This window comes from Hemitrygon akajei, chromosome 14 (assembly GCF_048418815.1).
Source record: "Hemitrygon akajei chromosome 14, sHemAka1.3, whole genome shotgun sequence".
NCBI lineage: Eukaryota > Metazoa > Chordata > Chondrichthyes > Myliobatiformes > Dasyatidae > Hemitrygon > Hemitrygon akajei.
The window spans coordinates 61,643,343-61,661,172 of NC_133137.1; the positions used below are offsets into that span (position 1 = coordinate 61,643,343).

Genomic DNA, 17,830 nt, shown 5'->3' on the forward strand with positions numbered 1-17,830 from the left:
TTGTTGTTTGGTTGCATGTCGCAGCCTGACTAACACACCACAGCAAATTCATGAAACATGTAAATGCATATGGGAAACAAAGTTGTTCCTTGACATTAATGCCTTTATAAAAGCAAAGCTGGGGGGTACTTCCAGACCACACAAAAACAAAACTCTCCACTTCAATTACAACAGTGGATGCTCAGTTGAAGAGCATTTATATTTCTATCTATTCTTGAATGATAGTCAACGTTAACTATGGTAAAACACATGTCAGGGTAAATTTAGATTAGTTCTCTGTCTAATAAACATTCTGAGTCAGCTTCTAGAAATAATCTATTTATTGTGAATTGCCATTTTCATAATACATTGTTTTTTTAAACAGTTTTAATGAAAAATGCAGTTGCCTAATACGCCGTAACTAGTTGTAGTGTTCACAAAATGGCAAAAAGCAGATGATTTAAGATAAAAGTTGCATAGTTTTATTTTCAGACCTATACAATAATTGAGTGCATTTGCATTTCATGTTATATGTAAACAAAAAAAAAAACAAAATGATACATAGCGTAGCAGTTGTAGCACATCTTTGGGTTGTCCTTTCACCTTTATTTGACTTTATGCCGAGATGACTAAATACAAGAGTGATGTAAGCCTGTTTTCCTATTCAGTCTCAACATTAAACTGTTCCATGTATTATAAATTCCAAATTCTTTCCAGACCAAGACCTTTACACTCTTGTGTATTGTCACATATACAGCTTAAGATATAAATAAAAGTGTATCAAAATGTATGTGGTACAACTCCTGTGACATGCATAGTGGAAATTCAGTGTTTCTGAGAACTCATAACCCCTTTTTTTTTAATCTCTTAATACCATGTCCGTATTCCAATCTCCTTGCAGACACACACATCAATGCATACACACACGCACGCACATTCATCCCTTAAAATATAATGATACTTTTTTTTATAATTTTGAGGCAGATTCTATATCTTTTGTTTGCTTCAGAATTCACTTTGAACATCTAAGGCCTGATGACGGAACAAAATTTCAGGAGAAAGTGTGAACTTTTCAAATACACTGTGATGTAGGCTGCTATTTGGTTTATTGCTGAATATATGATCTAGCATTTTAAGCTAGTTAAAAAGCATTCTATTTTTGTTACACTACAAAGCTAGAAGTTGTGATTGTTATCTGTAATGAATCACCTTTGCTCTATGTTCCTCCATTCAGAGCAAAATGAACCAATCCATAATCAGTACCACTATTACAAATCAATTTTAAACCTATTAAAACATATTTAACAAAAATGAAAAAAAATGACATATTAGGCAGAGCACTCAAAATTGAGGAGAAAGTCTGATTACAAATCATACTGGTTTTATTATTTAACTCAACTAAGAATTCATGAAAAAAATCTTATTTTGTTTTTAAATTAATTTTGTTTTAAAATATGTATAATCAATCTTCTAAATGTTCAAATGTCACAGCACATTTTGTTTTTTCAATAACCGTGACTTTGATCTGTATAAAGGCAATATACCAATGACTTCATTTGCAGATACAGATTTGTAATGCTGTGATATTACAAATGGCTTTGGTTGGGACAATGAGAAACTTTTTGCTAATAAAATACTACGTAAATCCTGCTGATTTTCTCCAGCGTTTTGTGTGGGTGTTGCTTTGGGTTTCCAGCATCTGTGGGAATCTCTTGTGTTTACATAAATATAAAAAGCTCGACAAGGCATCTCAGAACTACATGGGCCAGTATTCTGTGAAGATTTCTCTAAGGTTGCTTTGCATAATGTGCCGTCCCTGCTGAAGAAAGAAAGAGAAATCAGATTTGTTCTGTGCCAAAAATAAAGTATAAATAGATCAAAACCAAACCTTATGTGCAGTTCAGAAATGTGTGATGTTAACATCATATGCTGAATGGATAAATAAAAATATTGAAAACATGGGCGTATATGCTATTGGCATCAAGTAGCAATCACAATTAACAGGGCCTGAAAATTGAACAATACTTGGCAACCAAATCCAGCCAACCTAAAAATGGAACATCAAAGAACTCCTGTTCCCTTCAATCAATCTGCAGGAGAAGCAGAAAGAAAAACAGCTGATTCAGAAATACCTGGAAGTTCCTTTTTTCATTTACTCCATGCTTTTAAGAAGAATACCATAGCAAATCCTGTTCTGTAACTCCAATCAATCCTTCCACAACAATATGAGGATACATTTATTCAAAGTACTGACTTTTTAAAACACATGCATGTGGCTCTAATACATCATGTAGTTCTTGACATGGATAAGTTACATAAGCAACAGATCTCTTATTTTCCTAACTGGAAAGTGATAGTTTTTAATAACTTGCTATCACTCAAAACCACTGGCTCAGTTGCTGAGTTCTTAATACAGCTTTAAAAAAAATGAGAAACACGTTTCTCTACTAAGGTACGATGATTATGGAAAACTAACTAAAAGGTCAGAGGGAAAAGGGAAAAAAGGTTCAAGCTACTTAATCATTAGATGTTTTGGAGATAGTGGTAAAGGAGAGGCAAAATCTTCAATACACAGTAACTGACGGAAAGATTCAAGAATTAGTTTGCAATTAGTTCATTATTGTCACATGTATTGACTGAAAAGGTTTAAATTGTGTGTCATCCAGACAGGTCATTCCATGTAAGAACAAAAGGGAACAAATACAGAACATCATAAACAGAGAAAATGCAATGCAGGTAGTCAGGGGTAGTTGATGAGCAATGAGTCAAATCAAGGAACTTATAAGGGAATCGCACTCTGAGAGAATGTGCCCACAGAGCTCAGGTTGAGCCAATACGGTGGAAGGACTACAGAGACTGCAAAGCACGAAACAAATAAAAGTTTATTATTATATTAGGAAAATGTAATTTCTGCATAGAATGGAATTCAACAAGTGGTAAAGGCATTGAATATCTAGAAAATGTTGACAGCAGATTTCCACATTAAGATTTTTTTTTACAAAATTAGAGTTCATAATGGCAAATGCAAATAAACAGAAATGCGGGAAAAGTTGGGGGAAAGTTAAATTCTTTTAAAGCATCGCATTAAGTTCAGTTTAAATAAATTAAAATTATTGCATGATTTAGTAGAAAATTGCACAGAAATGGTGAAAAATTGAAGGGGTTTATGGAATAGTAGAAGCACGTGTGTCTACAAATGGAGGTTCCCTCCAATACAGAATGTGTGACAGTTCCATTCCTTGCAGTGGGTGCCCCTACATCACCATCAGCATCACAGCCTTGGACTGACGTTTCTGAGACATGGAGGTACTGGTGCAATGATGCTTCAATCAGTACTCTGGGCTGACAGCAATATGATCTCTAACATTCAGTATTAAAGTGAACTCGGGAAGATTAATATATAAAAAATGATGTTCCAGATCTGATACTTTAAATCACCATTTTCAATATAATGCACTTTGTATTTTATTGAGAGTTAGTAGCAAAAGTGGCTCATGATCCATCTTCTTTTGCTAAGAATTAATGGATATTGTGGATATTGGCGAGGTCCTCGTGAGCATGATATTCAATGGGGAAATGATACCCTTGTGAGGATGTACCACAATTGGAGGTGCCTAGTCTGATTTCCCAATTGGCAAATTTCAATAAGGCTGGGAACAAATACTTCAAAACAGGAATAAAATGCAATGCTTTGGAGAAGATATTCACATCGATATTAGCTGAAAATGGGTCCACTTTCTGGGCATATCTGTTTACACGTATCTGTTTAAGGAGACAACCAACCTATGCCACAAGATAACACAAAGTAAATTGAACTTAACAAATATAATTAATGTGAGCAGTAAATGTAAACAGTATGGGGTTAGGGTTAGATAAATCTGCAGGACCAAATGATCACAACTCTTGTATTAAGGAAATTCTCAGCAGGACAGGCAGCATCTGTGGAGAGAGAAATAAAGCACTTCTTCAAGTTTTGATGAAGAATCTTTGATGTGAAACGTTGACTCTGTTTCCCTTTCCACAAAGGCTGCTGAATGAATTTTTAGTGTTGTGTAAAAACCAAATGCTAATCATACATCTATGTGAGAAGTCCTAAATTTTTCCCTTACTTAACTGTTAATCCAGTTCTAACAAAAGATCATCAATATTGGAATTCTATCTCTGATTTACTCTCCATATTGCTTCCTTCAAAGTAAATTTATTATCAAAGTACATATATGTCACCAGAAACAACCCTGAGATTTGTTTTTTTGTGAGCATACTCAGTAAATCCAAGGAATACTATAGAATCAATGAAAGAACCTCACCTAAAAGGGCAAACAAGCAATCAATGTGTAAAAGACAACAAACTGCAAATATAAAAGAGAAGAAAATAATAATTATTATTATAAGCAATAAATATTGATAATGAGAGATGAAGAGTTCTTGAAAGTGAGTTCATTGGTTGTGGGAACAGTTCTGTGATGGGGCAAGTGAAGTTGAATGAAGTTATCCCCACTGGTTCAAGAGCCTGAAGGTTGAAGAGTAATAACTGTTCCTAAACTTGGTGGTATGGGTCCTGAGGCTCCTGTACCTTCTTCCTGATGGCAGCAGCAAGAATAGAGCATGACCTGGGTGGTGGGGATGACTAATGCTGAATTCTGCTTTTCTACGACAATGCTCTGTGTAGATGTGCTCAGTGGAGTGGAGAACTTTACACATGATGAACTAGGCCATATTAACTGTTTTTATAGGATTTTCCATTCAAAGGCATTGGTGTTTCTGTACCAGACTGCCATGCAACCAGTTGATATACTCTCCGCCACACATCTATTGAAGTTTCTCAAAGTATTAGGTATCATGTCAAAATTTGCAAACTTGTAAGGAAGTAAAGGTGCTGCCATACTTTCTTTACAATTACACTTACTTGCTGGACCCAGGACAGGTCCTCTGAAATTATAACACTGAGAAATTTAAACTCTCTACCTTTGACCTCCCAATGAGGACAGCTCATGGACCTCTGGTTCTTCCTCCCAAATCAGCTCCTTGGTTTTGCTGACATTGAGTGAAAGTGGTTGTTCTGGCACCACTGTGCCCAATTTTCAATCTCCCTCCAATATGCTGATTCATCAAATGACAGTGGTGTTGTCAGCAAACTTAAATATGGCATTGGAGTTGTGCTTAGCCACACAGTCTTAAGTGTAAAGGGAGTAGAGCTGGGGGCTAGGCACTCAGCCTTGTGGTGCATCTGTGCTGATGGACCTTCTGGAGGAGATGTTGTTACCAATCTGAACAGGTTGGGGTCTGCAAGTGAGGAAATTAGAAACCAATTGCCCAAGGAGGTAAAGAGGCCAATACCTTTAAGCTTAATGATTAGTTTTGAGTGGATGATATTATTAAATGCCAAGCAGTATTTGATAAAGAGCATCCTGATGTATTTATCTTTGCTGTCCAGGTATGCCAGGGCTGAATGAAGAGTCAATGGGATGGCATCGGCTGTGGACCTGTTATGCTGGTAGGCAAACTGGAGCTGATCTGCGTCAATTCATTGGCAGGAGTTGATGTGTTTTATCACCTACATCTCAAAACACTTTCCCAGCTTTATCTGGTCTCACTGTAAATATGATTTGACTACAGCTTATGACAGGTTAGTGTGTAGAATGAAACGGAAATCTGTGTCAGAATAATTGCCCTAACATCTTCTGAACATAAGAACATAAGAAATAGGAGCAGGAGTAGGCCATCCGGCCCATCGAGTCTGCCCTGCCATTCAATAAGATCACGGCTGATCTGTCTGTAAACTCAGCTCCATCTACCTGCCTTTTCCCCATAACCCTTAATTCCCCTACTATGTAAACATCTATCTAACTATCTTAAATATATTTAGTAAAGAAGCCTCAACTGCTTCCCTGGGCAGAGAATTCCACAGATTCACCACTCTCTGGGAAAAACAGTTTCTTCTCATCTCCGTCCTAAATGTGCTGTCCTGAATCTTGAGGCAATGTCCCCTAGTTCTAGTCTCACCTACCAATGGAAACAACTTTCCTACTTCTATCTTATATATCCCTTTCAAAATTTTGTGCGTTTCTATAAGATTCCCTCTCATTTTTCTGAATTCCAAAGAGTATAGTCCCAGGCGACTCCATCTCACAATGAGCCTTCAATCCTTGCTCAAATCAACCCTATGTAATTATCTGTATTTGGCAAGATGTTAACTTCACTGAGTTCCACACAACAGTCCAAAACAATACCCAGTTGCCTTTAGATACATTGATACGACTCTAGTTTTTTTTTCTTTGTGTAGTGGATAAGGCATTTTGAAACCCCATTGCAACTATAGGGTGATTAGCAGCCAATTTTGATATGCTCTCTATTTTAACACAAGGTCTCACATGTGATTCAGCAAGCCCGGTTCAGATTCCAATGTCTATTTAAATTTAGACAAGACAATGCAAAGTTGACATTTTAATATTTTAAAACATTCTCCAAGAGAAATAAACACTTGACTTATCACCTTTTTGGTAAATATAGTTATTTACAGAGAGAGAAAAAGATGTACTAGCACATGGGCAGCCATTTATCACAGTGGCTATTTTTTGGTTGCCCTTTGAAGAGTGAGTGTGCAGTTTATTCTTAATGCTACTGCTTGCTCAGGTTTATGATTTTGCAGCCTTTCTGCTGATGCAGGAGAAACACTATTGAAAGCACCATAAAATATTTTAATGTTCAGCTGCTAGCATTCATTAGTAACTGTCAGTATAGACTGAAATAGTACTGTGCACATATTGCACATACCTGAACATAATGTTAATTTTCCAAACTGAAGTGCTTATGAAAGTCACTTACCATTAGTCTAACTGCAGTGACCCTCTGCGGACTTGAGCTTACTTCCGGCTGTAATCTAGGTGTGACAAAAGGCAACAGTTATCTTTTTTCCTAGTGTTTAAGTTACACCATTTTGTGCCCATCTTCCCCTGCCCAGCAGTGCTCCCTTCAATCCATTTTCAGATTACTTATCTTCTGTGTCAGATCTGCTAAGTATATTTTCCAAGTGTAGTTTAAATTTCAAAGTCAAAGTAAATTTATTATCAAAGTGCGTATATATCACCATATACTACCTTGAGATTCATGTTAGGTTTAATTGAAAATTTATAGATTTAAAAAAATAGATTAAATCCCAGGAGAGTTGTCAATTCAGTAGATGTCCTAATGTTAGTCTGATCGGAAATTGCATACAAGGTTCCTTTACTTGCTTGGAATGGAGAGAAAGAGCTGAGCATTCAGAACCTACAAAGGGAATCTAGACCTTAAGATAGAAAATTAGTCAGGTGATATGTTCTATTGAGAATGATTGAACTTGCACATTTAAACAATCTATTCTACTGTTTATTACAAGCACTTTTTAAACTTAGCAATGAATATGATTTTAATTCCTCTTTTTAAAAAAAGATGGAAGAGCCTGTTGCTTGCAAACTCTCAAAAGCTTCACTTCCCCAAAGATTACCCACATCATCTCTTTTATTAAACCAAATCATTGCTCTGTTTAATATCGTACACTAACTCACTTCCTACCGAGTTCACAGAGTTGGCTCTCAATTAGTCTTTCGGAGAAGCATTGAGTTGCATTAATTTTATCTGCTTGGGGCACTGAAGCTTGAAGGGGTTTTTGCCAGCTCATCTTTCAGGATGGAACAATTTATTCACAATTTTCCATCCAGTATTTGATAGATTATGAGTAGCCTATACTCAGTTTTGCAAAAGTCTGAGAGTGTCAAGAGATGAGACATTCATTGCAGAGTAACCTGCTTGTGCTTTGTCTTCATAGTCACAATAGAGACCTAGCAAGTTGAGTTAAATTCTTTGGGCGTTGCTGATTCCCAGAATATTGTTAGCCTTAACTTTGGTTCCAGTGGGGTTAAAGTTTAGGGAAGATACCCCTACATTTTCTTCTGGGAGATGCTCTGTACTTCAGTAGTGGGCTAACATTTTGTACTCACATTGGCTTTGGCCATGTTCTAGGTTGACAGTGCTTTATGATTGTAACAATTAAATCCAAGCTAACTGTGCTCAAAAATGACTAATAGAAGATTTTTAATTAAAACCAGCTGAACGTTGTTGGATTAGGGGCATAGTTCTGGGAAACTTTTTCACAGAGGTATTAAGGCATTGTGTTAATTGGCTTGCAGTCAATCAGGGCATTTTCCTGTGTGTTTAAGACACCAGTAATTATCAAAGGGTTTTGCTACAGATTCAATGTTGTCTTAATGTCAAGAGCAGTAACTTTCCCTTCAGCATTTAGCATCAGTGAATGTTAAAGTTGAGTAGATACTACTGGGGGTAACTATTGATTGATCTTCCCACTACTTTGCTGATGACTGACAAACTAGTAATTGGCTGGTGGACAAGATGTACCTAAGCAATTTTCACATTGCCAGGTGAAAGACTGGGGTGAGGTGTTGTCAGTGTTAGTGTGTCATGTTTTTAGCGACATTCTCATGACCTTTCTGTGTGCAAATCTCTCAGTACCTTTGCAATGTCGTATAGAGGGAAACAAATAGGTTTGTTTCCTAGAAAGGTTCCTCAAGGTGATGTTGGGTAGGAACATTCATTTTCTGTTCAAGGTATCTTTGTGTACCTGATGGACTGAGAATGGGGATATATCCTTCACCAGGAGGATTAATGCAGCTAAATTTGTCTCCAAATACATAGTCAATACTATTATTCTAATATACAGTTATTTTTGAAATTTGTCTGAATTCCTTAAAATCCTTCTGAATCAATCTTTCTGGAATCCATCGGGATTTTAAGTAAAATTTAGCTGCTTTAATGCTACTTTTTCATATTATCAACCCTTATCTGATCGTGATGGGATTTAAATCCATATACTATATGCTAATTCAGAAAAGCCTCAAAGACCTTCTCCCCAGTGAAGTATCTCTTCAGCAATCTGTCCACTCTAAGGTTCTCCCAGCATCTTCCTCCTTCTTTTGCTCCTGCATTATCACATATTGTCCCCTTTAACTTTTACCCAACAATACCTTTGCCTCAGTTTGATCTTTCCTGTTCTGTTGTGCATTCATATCATTTGGTTCACTTCCCTATGTCCCCTTGATTTTGTTTTGACCTATTTCCCCCTTCACTGCCAAGCACTTCCACGCATGGCAATAAACCCTACAATCCCATCTATTTCCCTCCTTCTGGTACCTCCCAAGCCAATCATTTCCCCCTCCTCTCCCTTGGTAATACAGTTTCCCTTACTTATTTTGTCCCTTTTCCCCTTTGCAAATCATTTTCTCTCACCTACCCCACCCCTGCCACAAATTCATATTCCTCACCCCTTTCCATCAATTCTGTCCTCTCCCCTATCCCTGGGGCAGGGATATTAATGTTTGAAATTTTGATGATAAATAGATGGGAAAAAAAGTTATATGACTGCCTTGAAATATTTACTTTATTCCCTGGTATAATGTACTTGGCAAAATGGTGGTTCAGCAGGTGGGTGAACGGCTTTGAAGAATTGGGCTGGTTCTAAAATGTCAACAGTCACCAATACAAAGCAGTCACATTCAAGAGATTTTCAATCCAGCTTGTCTGACTGACATCTGGGGTTCAAGATCTGATTTTGACTCTAGTGTTGGTGAGTGGAATTTTTAACTTTTGAAGATCCATTCTGATATCAATTTCACTCTTGTTCTAAACTTTCTTCCTTATTAATCTTAACACAAAATACCAATCAGAACTTTTCTTCATTTTGATAAGTTACAGGATTAGGATCAAAAATTTCAGTATAGTTTTTGGATAATCACTAATAATATTTAAATAGCTCCCTGGTGGACATTTTTGTTTTGTACAGCCATTCCAGGGATGGAACAGTTTACATCTTAGACAAAGTTGGAATGGGCATGAACATAGATATATATCTTCTATCCAACGATGACCTTAGAAGGGGTGGCTGATTTTCCATTGGAAGAATCAGTTTTATTCTCCCATAGGTTGCGCTTGCTTGATACATCTCCTGGCTTCACATCCTAGAATCAGAAATACAAAAACTGTAAGATGGCAGAAAAGAGAAGGAAATTGCAGATCCATAAGACAAACGCAGGAAATGGACATTGTGCATCTTTTCATTACTTTGTGATGTGTTCAATAAACTTCATCATTGATTTTTTCATGTGCAGCAGGAGAAACAAGCACAATGCAGTTCTGTTAACTGAGCAGCACTCATGTGTAGGAGTTTAAAAGCAAGTGCTTATTAAAGTAGAAATCCGATGAATTGCAAATTGTGTTCAAATTAACATCCATCAATATATTGTAACTATGGCATCTAGACACACGTGCACATTGCTGCTTAAACTCAAAATATACTTACAATCCATTTATTGTGAATTTAGCAAAGATAATTAAGGTAGTTTATTTCCACAATGTGACTGAATAATTCTCATTCCAACAGATCTGAGCGCAGTTCAAAGAACTTCAAAGTTGGCATTGTAACACAGGTACCACGGCACATAATTCAGCAGAAACAAAAATCAGCTTATCATTGTAAATGATAACAGACCCAAGGTGGAATGTTTCACCCATATTGTCATTTACCCACATGATTCCACAATTAAAATGTAATAATGAGCAAAGGGCCCTCAGTAGTTAGGTTTTGTTACAGAGAGAAAGCTTTGGAAAACCTATATGGTACAAGAAATGGAAATCCTGTGAACCTGCATTTTGGAGATAGAATGGAAAGGTTAAAACCTTAGGAAAGATGTATACATGTTCTGGATTTGTTTGCAGTATGTGGGCAGCATTTATTGTCCATCCCTTAATTTTCATGAACTGCGTGTCTCACTCAGCCAGCTTAGAGGACAGTTAAGAGTCAATTATTTTGTTGGATCAAGATTCATATTGACCAGACCAGCTAAGGCTCAGAAAGTTCCATTACAAAAGGTCATTAATTAAACATATGGATTTTATCCGCAGTCATCTGCTCTCTTGATAGCCAATGTTAACGGCTCACTTTCTGCCCCAATTCTGGATTTAATTAATCTCTTGAATTTGGGTTACCCACACTTAATTTTATCATTATGTTATACAATCGATATGAATTACGGGGAGATTACATGGAGGAGGAGGCGAATGGAGTTGAGAGGGTTAACAAGTCAGCCAGGATGGAATGGTGGAACAGACTTGATGGACTGAATGGTCTTATTCTACTCCTATATCTTCAGGGTCCTATGAGTGTAAGAGACTACATATGTTGCTGTTTCACACCTTGCAACACAGTCGAGAAGTTACTTTGGAACAGGTGAGAAAATGCATGAATCTCGAATCCTTTACACAACGCACAAGGGCAACTCAGAATCACAGAATGAATCAGGCTTATTATCACTCTCTTCTATGACTAAAAATTGTTATTTTGCAGCAGCACACTGAAGACATAAATTACTATAAGTTACAAAATAAATAAATAATGCTAAAATAAGGAATTACGTGGTGGTGTTCATGGACCAAGCATATTGGCGTATTTATCTCAGTTTATAAAATGTAAAGCGTCCTCTTATTTACACAGTCTTTAGTTTAGCATTGAAATGAATGCACACTATGACACACAGCCCAATAAAACACCATCACACACTGTCAAACCTTTAAAAAGAATGATAGATTTTTAAAGTTGGTAGTCGCAATCACTAAATGAAGTTTCTTTAGAATGAAATCTGAGAACTGGCAGGGATAACAACCTCTGGTACCTGGATTTAAATTTAATGCTGGTTGAAATAAAATGAGCAATCTTATTCTTAGCTTTGACTATTCTCTCTCGATACAAAGAGTACTCTGGACAGAAGAATACATTTCAAACTTTCTACTCACTTTCTTGTTTTCCCCTAAGTGTCTACTGAGTTGTCATGACAGAAGAGGACTGACATAAATGTCTTATGGGGAGGCATTCCTGTTCTATGTAAATATGACCAGAAAAACAAGGTGGCACCTATTAGATACACTCACTAGATTGAGCTCTTCCTGCAAGGGAGGTAGGAAAACGCACTAAATTCCAAATGTTCTCTTTTAATATTAAAACAAAATTATTTTTGCATTCTATTTAACACAGCACCTTGATTGGAGGTAATAAGTTTTATCTCATCTCTTGATGCAAAGATCTTCAGAAGATATAATATTCAGCCTCAATAAAAGATCTGAGGGGAGATAGAAGGATAGTCAAAGATGCCATGCATCCATGCGTTTTAGATAACTGATGCAGAGGACTTTCACTTCTGTTCTGATAATAGTGTGGAAATATTGTGACTGCAGGAATCGAGGGAAATTCCAACATCTCATCCAATAATTTTAAAATCAATGCTTTTTGTATGCATTGATCTGAATGAGATCGGCAAAAATAAAATTACACACGATCCTGCCCAATATAAAACAGTACTGGATAAACAATAATAAACAAAAACAATGTAGATTTACCTGATTATTGACAAGAATCTCTGACCACCAAGAAGTAGAAGAAAGAAAGAAGGAGAAGACATGCCCAGCTGGAAAGAAATGAATGAAGATACAAAGAAAGGAAGTGGAGGAGTCAACTAGGTAAGAAAATAGGAGAGGTGAGAGGTTAATAAACTTTACACTAAGCTCTTATGTTTTAAACCAGTGCAACACATTTTGAGTTAAGAGCAGAGTCTCATAATGTAGATTCAAATGAATTATTTCAAGTTACAAAATTGAATAGTGGTAATTTAAATTATTAAGCTCTTTGCAACCGGCAGCTCAAAAACTTAAGGTGTATAACATCTCCCCCTTGTGGAGAATGTAATAACTCACCATGCAGCACACATTGTGTCAATTGTCTTATTTAATATTTTATGCCTTAATGTTTAAAACCAGACAAATGAAATAGGCAATGTTCTTTTTATTAAATGTGCACTTCCCTATATTACCATCACACTTCCTCCTCCTCCAAATACACAGGCAAATTCAGGTGAGCTTGTGACTATTGACATGTGCCTTTTGTCTATATAATAAATGAAGCATTTCTGCAGGGCAGGAATAATAGCCATGTTCCCCTTCAAGTCAAGCCTTGCCGTCACCATTAAAAAAAAGCAGTGACCTATCTGATCCAGTGAATGTTAGGGTTTCAGCTGGTGCTGTGAACGAAGCTGGTCTTCTCACAGCCAATCAACTCTGCCTGCTGTAACATAAAGTTACCGAAGTGTGTAGGCAGACTTCATTCTAAACTTTTACTCACTCAGTGGCAGTCTATCTAATCTTTGTTGTGTTTGATTGTTTGGGACTTTCCTCCAGTATAACAAAAAAAAATTGGGTCGGATGATAGAGGATTACACCCAGTGCCCGGAGTTCCCAACCCAATCCCCTTGCAGCCGTGGTTACTTGGCCACATGCAGTGACTGGTCGCAGTGGGCTCTTTCCAGCAAGTCCAATGGCTACACTTAGCGGCTGTCCAAACTACTGTTATTTCTATGATAAGTTGTGTGGTGTTATAGTTCACCTCTGGTATGACGAATGGGCCAACAACTAACATAACAAATCATGATCTCAGAGGGATTTCTTCACAGACTGAGTGGTGAGAATGAGCAGGCTTGATACAGATATTACTGGCACTTCTGAGGAGGAAGCTTGATGCAGCTCTGAAGGAGAAGGAAACACAAGCTATTGGAGGAAGTGTGGGAGGAGTTCATTTGTAAGGTGTATAAATATGGGGCTAATTTCAGTGCAGTAAAGACATTAATATTCCATTCATCACACACAAAATGCTGGTGGAATGCAGCAGGCCAGGCAGCATCTATAGGGAGAAGCACTGTCGACGTTTCAGGCCGAGACCCTTCGTTAGCCCTGACGAAGGGTCTCGGCCCGAAACGTCGACAGCGCTTCTCCCTATAGATGCTGCCTGGCCTGCTGCGTTCCACCAGCATTTTGTGTGTGTTGCTCGAATTTCCAGCATCTGCAGATTTCTTCGTGTTTGCTTAATATTCCATCGATGTTGTGCTTAACATGCTGGATTGTGAAATGGCATTTGAAAAAGTACTGCCATTATTATAATTGGATAAGCTTTTTAATCAATGTTTTCAAAATTCTAAAATAGGAAACTAACACATGGATATGAATTTTAAAAGTATATTAAATTCATAAAATCTTGTCCTAAAGTTAGCACTGTATCCAAACCAAACAAATTCTGAGCTCTTTTTCTCACCTACAGTTCCACATCTTCACCAGGTGTCTGCTCTTTTAGTAAATCCCATTGGTCAATGGCACTGAATTTTTGACACAAACCAAATCCTAGCTCCAAAATTGAAGTGAAACAGCAAACGTCACTGATTAATAGTTTTGCCACATCCATTCCCTGTACATATTATTCCTGCTCCTGTTCTAAGCATAGATAATAACCTGAGGCCAAGATCAAAGGTAGGCAAATACCACAAGGATGGTATAGAACAGCCTCTACACATCAGGCTTACATTTAGAAGCTGCTAGTTGAATGGTTGCTGCACAGTCTGTCTTTTGAAGAACATTACTTGATATGAATAAGAAATTGGGAGAAAAGTTCTTGTGAATATCTAAGAGAATCAAGTATTTTGCTTGGAAACCCTTCAGCTGAGCATTGAAATTGACTTTGATCTGTCTACTTGCTCTTGGAAGGTATCTTAATAATTTACACTTGAAGCCTTTCATGGTCAAGTTGTATCAACATTCATCTGTGAGTCCAGGCCTAGCATCAGTTGTATCAACACAGGGCACTGACTCAAGAAGGCAACATCTATCATCAAAGACTCTCACCATCTGGTCCGTGCTGTCTTTGGGCAGGAGGTACAATAACCTAAAGTCCCACACCACCAGGTTCAAGAATAACTTCATCTCTTCAACCATTCAGTTTTTGAACTAGCCTGCACAACCTTAATCACCACCTTAGTAGAGCAACGGAGGACAGAGATTAGGATGATGGCTCCTACCGGCGGCTCCTTTGCTTGCATCTTTGGAAACAGCTCTATTTCTATCTTTACTATCTCTTTTTTTTCCCCGTTTCAGGGTTCTTTTGAAGACTCTGACCTGGAGTTACACGCTGACTTCGGTTCTTTGCGGAAATGGGACCCGCTCTCTGGGTGTCACGACTGGTCATTTCTCGATATGCCAAGGACGTGTCCTGGAAGACTAGCACACCTTCAGGGTGTCAGATTTTCTTGGCCCTGGAGGCAGGTGGACTCGAGGCCAGTGCCACTGCCTGGTGCATCGTGGGAGACGGAAGATCATAAGAAGCGAGCCAGTTGCTGGCTGTGTGCCCAGAGACCAGAGATCTTTGGGCACAGAGCTTGGAAAAAGGGACATAACAGACTTGTAACACCATAAATCAGCGAGTTGTTTTGTTATGTCTCCTTTCTCGCTGTGAAATGGGGACACCTCTTTTTCCCTTATTGGGGAGAGAGAGAGAGCCTGTGGTATGTTGAATTACTGGGTGAACGAGCAGTCTTTGGGGTACTGCAAGTCTGTGTCTTTATTGATGCTTTGTTGCACGCTTGAGTGCTTAGTAGGGGGTGTCGATGCTTTTTTGCTAGTGGGGAGGGGCTTTGTCTATGCGTCGAGGGGGTAGCCGGGGGGCTTCGGGATTCTAACATTTGACTGTCATTCATTCTTTGGGGCACTCCTCTGTTTTCGTGGATGTTTGCAAAGAAAATTAATTTCATGATGTATATTGTATACATTTCTCTGACATTAAATGCGCCTAATGACCTATTGATCACTTTGCACTTATATTGACGTTTTTTTCCGTTCTAATTGTATTTTTCTTGTATAATTTGTGTTGTTAATTTATGTTTTCTTGTGAATGTTGAGTAGCTGAAGCTATGTCCTGTGATGCTGCTGAATGTTTTCATTGCACTTGTGCTTACATTTACTTACGAAGACGACCATAAACTCGACTTTGAAACTTTGCCAATACAATTCCCTCCAGTTTAACTGACAATATTTGAGATCAGACCCATGAATTTAATGCACGTTTATCTGTTGAATTCAGCGCAGAATAGGCCCTTCTGGCCCTTCGAGCCCAGCCACCCAGCAATCCCCTGATTCGACCCTAGTCTAATCATGGGGCAATTTACAATGACCAATTAACCTATCAACTGGTATGTCTTTGGACTGTGGGAGGAAACTGGAGCACCTGGAGGAAACCCACACCGTCATGTGGAGAGTGTACAGTTTCCTTGTAGGCAGCGGTGGGAATAAAACCTGGGTCACTGGCACTATTTCACAAACCTCCAATGCAATACCATCCACAAATACATCTTTCCCTCCCCACTCTTTTCAGTGTTTCCTATTTTTGGTTCATTCTCTCCCCTTCCCTTGGAAACTCCTGCTCTTTTACCTCTTCACTTCATGCTGAGCAGGGTTCAAACAATCTTTCCATTAAAACAATCTTTACTGCTTCCAATTCATTAGATTGTCTTTGCTGCTCATGTTGCCTAGTCTGCACTGGGGAGGTCACATATAGCTGGCTCAGGCTCCATGTAAGATACCTGTTTCATGTGTAAATACACCTCTTTCCCATTGATTCTGCATCATATTTACACTGACCTCTCTGTCCTTGGCCTCCTATATCAATCCAATAAAATTCACTGCAAGTTTGAGCAACAGCAGATTATCTTTCAATTGGTTCATTAGGGCATTGTGTTGCAATGTCTGGTCCAAGTTGCCTCAAATAATGATTCTGCTTTTCCCTTTTACTGTACATCTCCTTTTGTTTCCATTATTATTCTCTTGCCATCTCCATTTGCCTTGCCTTACTCCATCTTCTTGCTCCCACCCATTACAGACCCTTTAGTTCTCTTCCGCCCCTCTTTCTTCACACCTCCCATCTCTTTTATGTGACCAAGCTGTAAAAGAAAGGCTCTTGCTGTTCTACTTCAGTTTCAGAACTAGGATTTGACCTCTGTCAAAAATTCAGTGCCATAGGCCAATAGGTTTGGTTAATACAGCCGGTACCTTGTGAAAAAGTACAACTGAGGGAGGAAAAGGAGATCCAAAGTGCTTTGATTTTATTTCTGGTTTATGAACCCCATACTAAATTTTTTAATTGTAATTGTGTCTGTCAATTTTACATTTTGGTGTTTGGAAAACACTGAATAAACAACTCATCCAACACCAATAATGGTGTTGCTACTTCAGATGCTCTCTCACAAACCTACTCATTAAGCACAATACCACAGATAATTTTTTCTGTCCTTTCCTTTCATCTCACCCATCCTTTTCGACATTTCATTTATTTCTTTAACAGTTTGCAGTTCTATTGAGAAGTCATTGCTTCTCTCACCTGACCTGCTGAGAGTTTCCTGCCCTTAAACAGATGCAGTTCCAGGGAATTTCAATGCAAATAGTTCCTGGATCCTGGATTAGGGTTAGGATCAGTTTATTATCCTCCAAGAGACCACAACCTTATCATAGGATTTGGAGGCTTGTGTGTCTCAATTGCTCAGAGAGCTATGCTGGCTGGAGTCAGGGCTTTGTGCTTTGGCTGTTGGTAGGGTCACCCATGCCAAACAGGTCAAAGGGCATAGAGGCCAGACTAAGAGTGGTCAACCGGTCCTTCAGGTTCATGGGTTCAGCTCAGGGCTAACAACCCCGACTGGTCAAACAAACTGTTTTGGATGAGCAATGAAGAATCCTTCTACGGTTGTGTGCGATGGTATAACGATAGACAAGGACAGCGATGGACCTTCATTCCTGCCCTAAACGCCAGCTGGTGTAACGGGCAGTAAGTATGTAAGTAGGTTATTATGACACTAAGCAAAACCTGTCTTTTATTCCTTCAGGCCACAGACCCCCCCCCCCCCCACCAAGCTCCTCCAAATCTTAAGCAACACATGCAAAATGCTGC

At 38.3% G+C, this 17,830-nt stretch overlaps 1 protein-coding gene across 7 annotated transcripts in view; it reads right to left on the reverse strand.

Moving 5' to 3' along the window:
* Window positions 1-302: 302 nt before the first annotated feature.
* Window positions 303-17,830, reverse strand: part of LOC140738627 (uncharacterized) — a 231,818-nt gene continuing 214,290 nt past the window's right edge. For 6 of the 7 annotated variants that reach the window (XM_073066214.1, XM_073066208.1, XM_073066209.1 and 3 more), the window contains 2 exons: window positions 6,805-9,986; window positions 303-1,798 (listed from right to left, as the gene is read on the reverse strand). In XM_073066214.1, the coding sequence (XP_072922315.1) occupies window positions 9,882-9,986 (105 nt within the window). In that variant the 3' untranslated portion in view covers window positions 303-1,798; window positions 6,805-9,881. The remainder of the gene's footprint in view (window positions 1,799-6,804; window positions 9,987-17,830) is intronic. The other variant, XM_073066212.1, reaches the window with a different exon arrangement.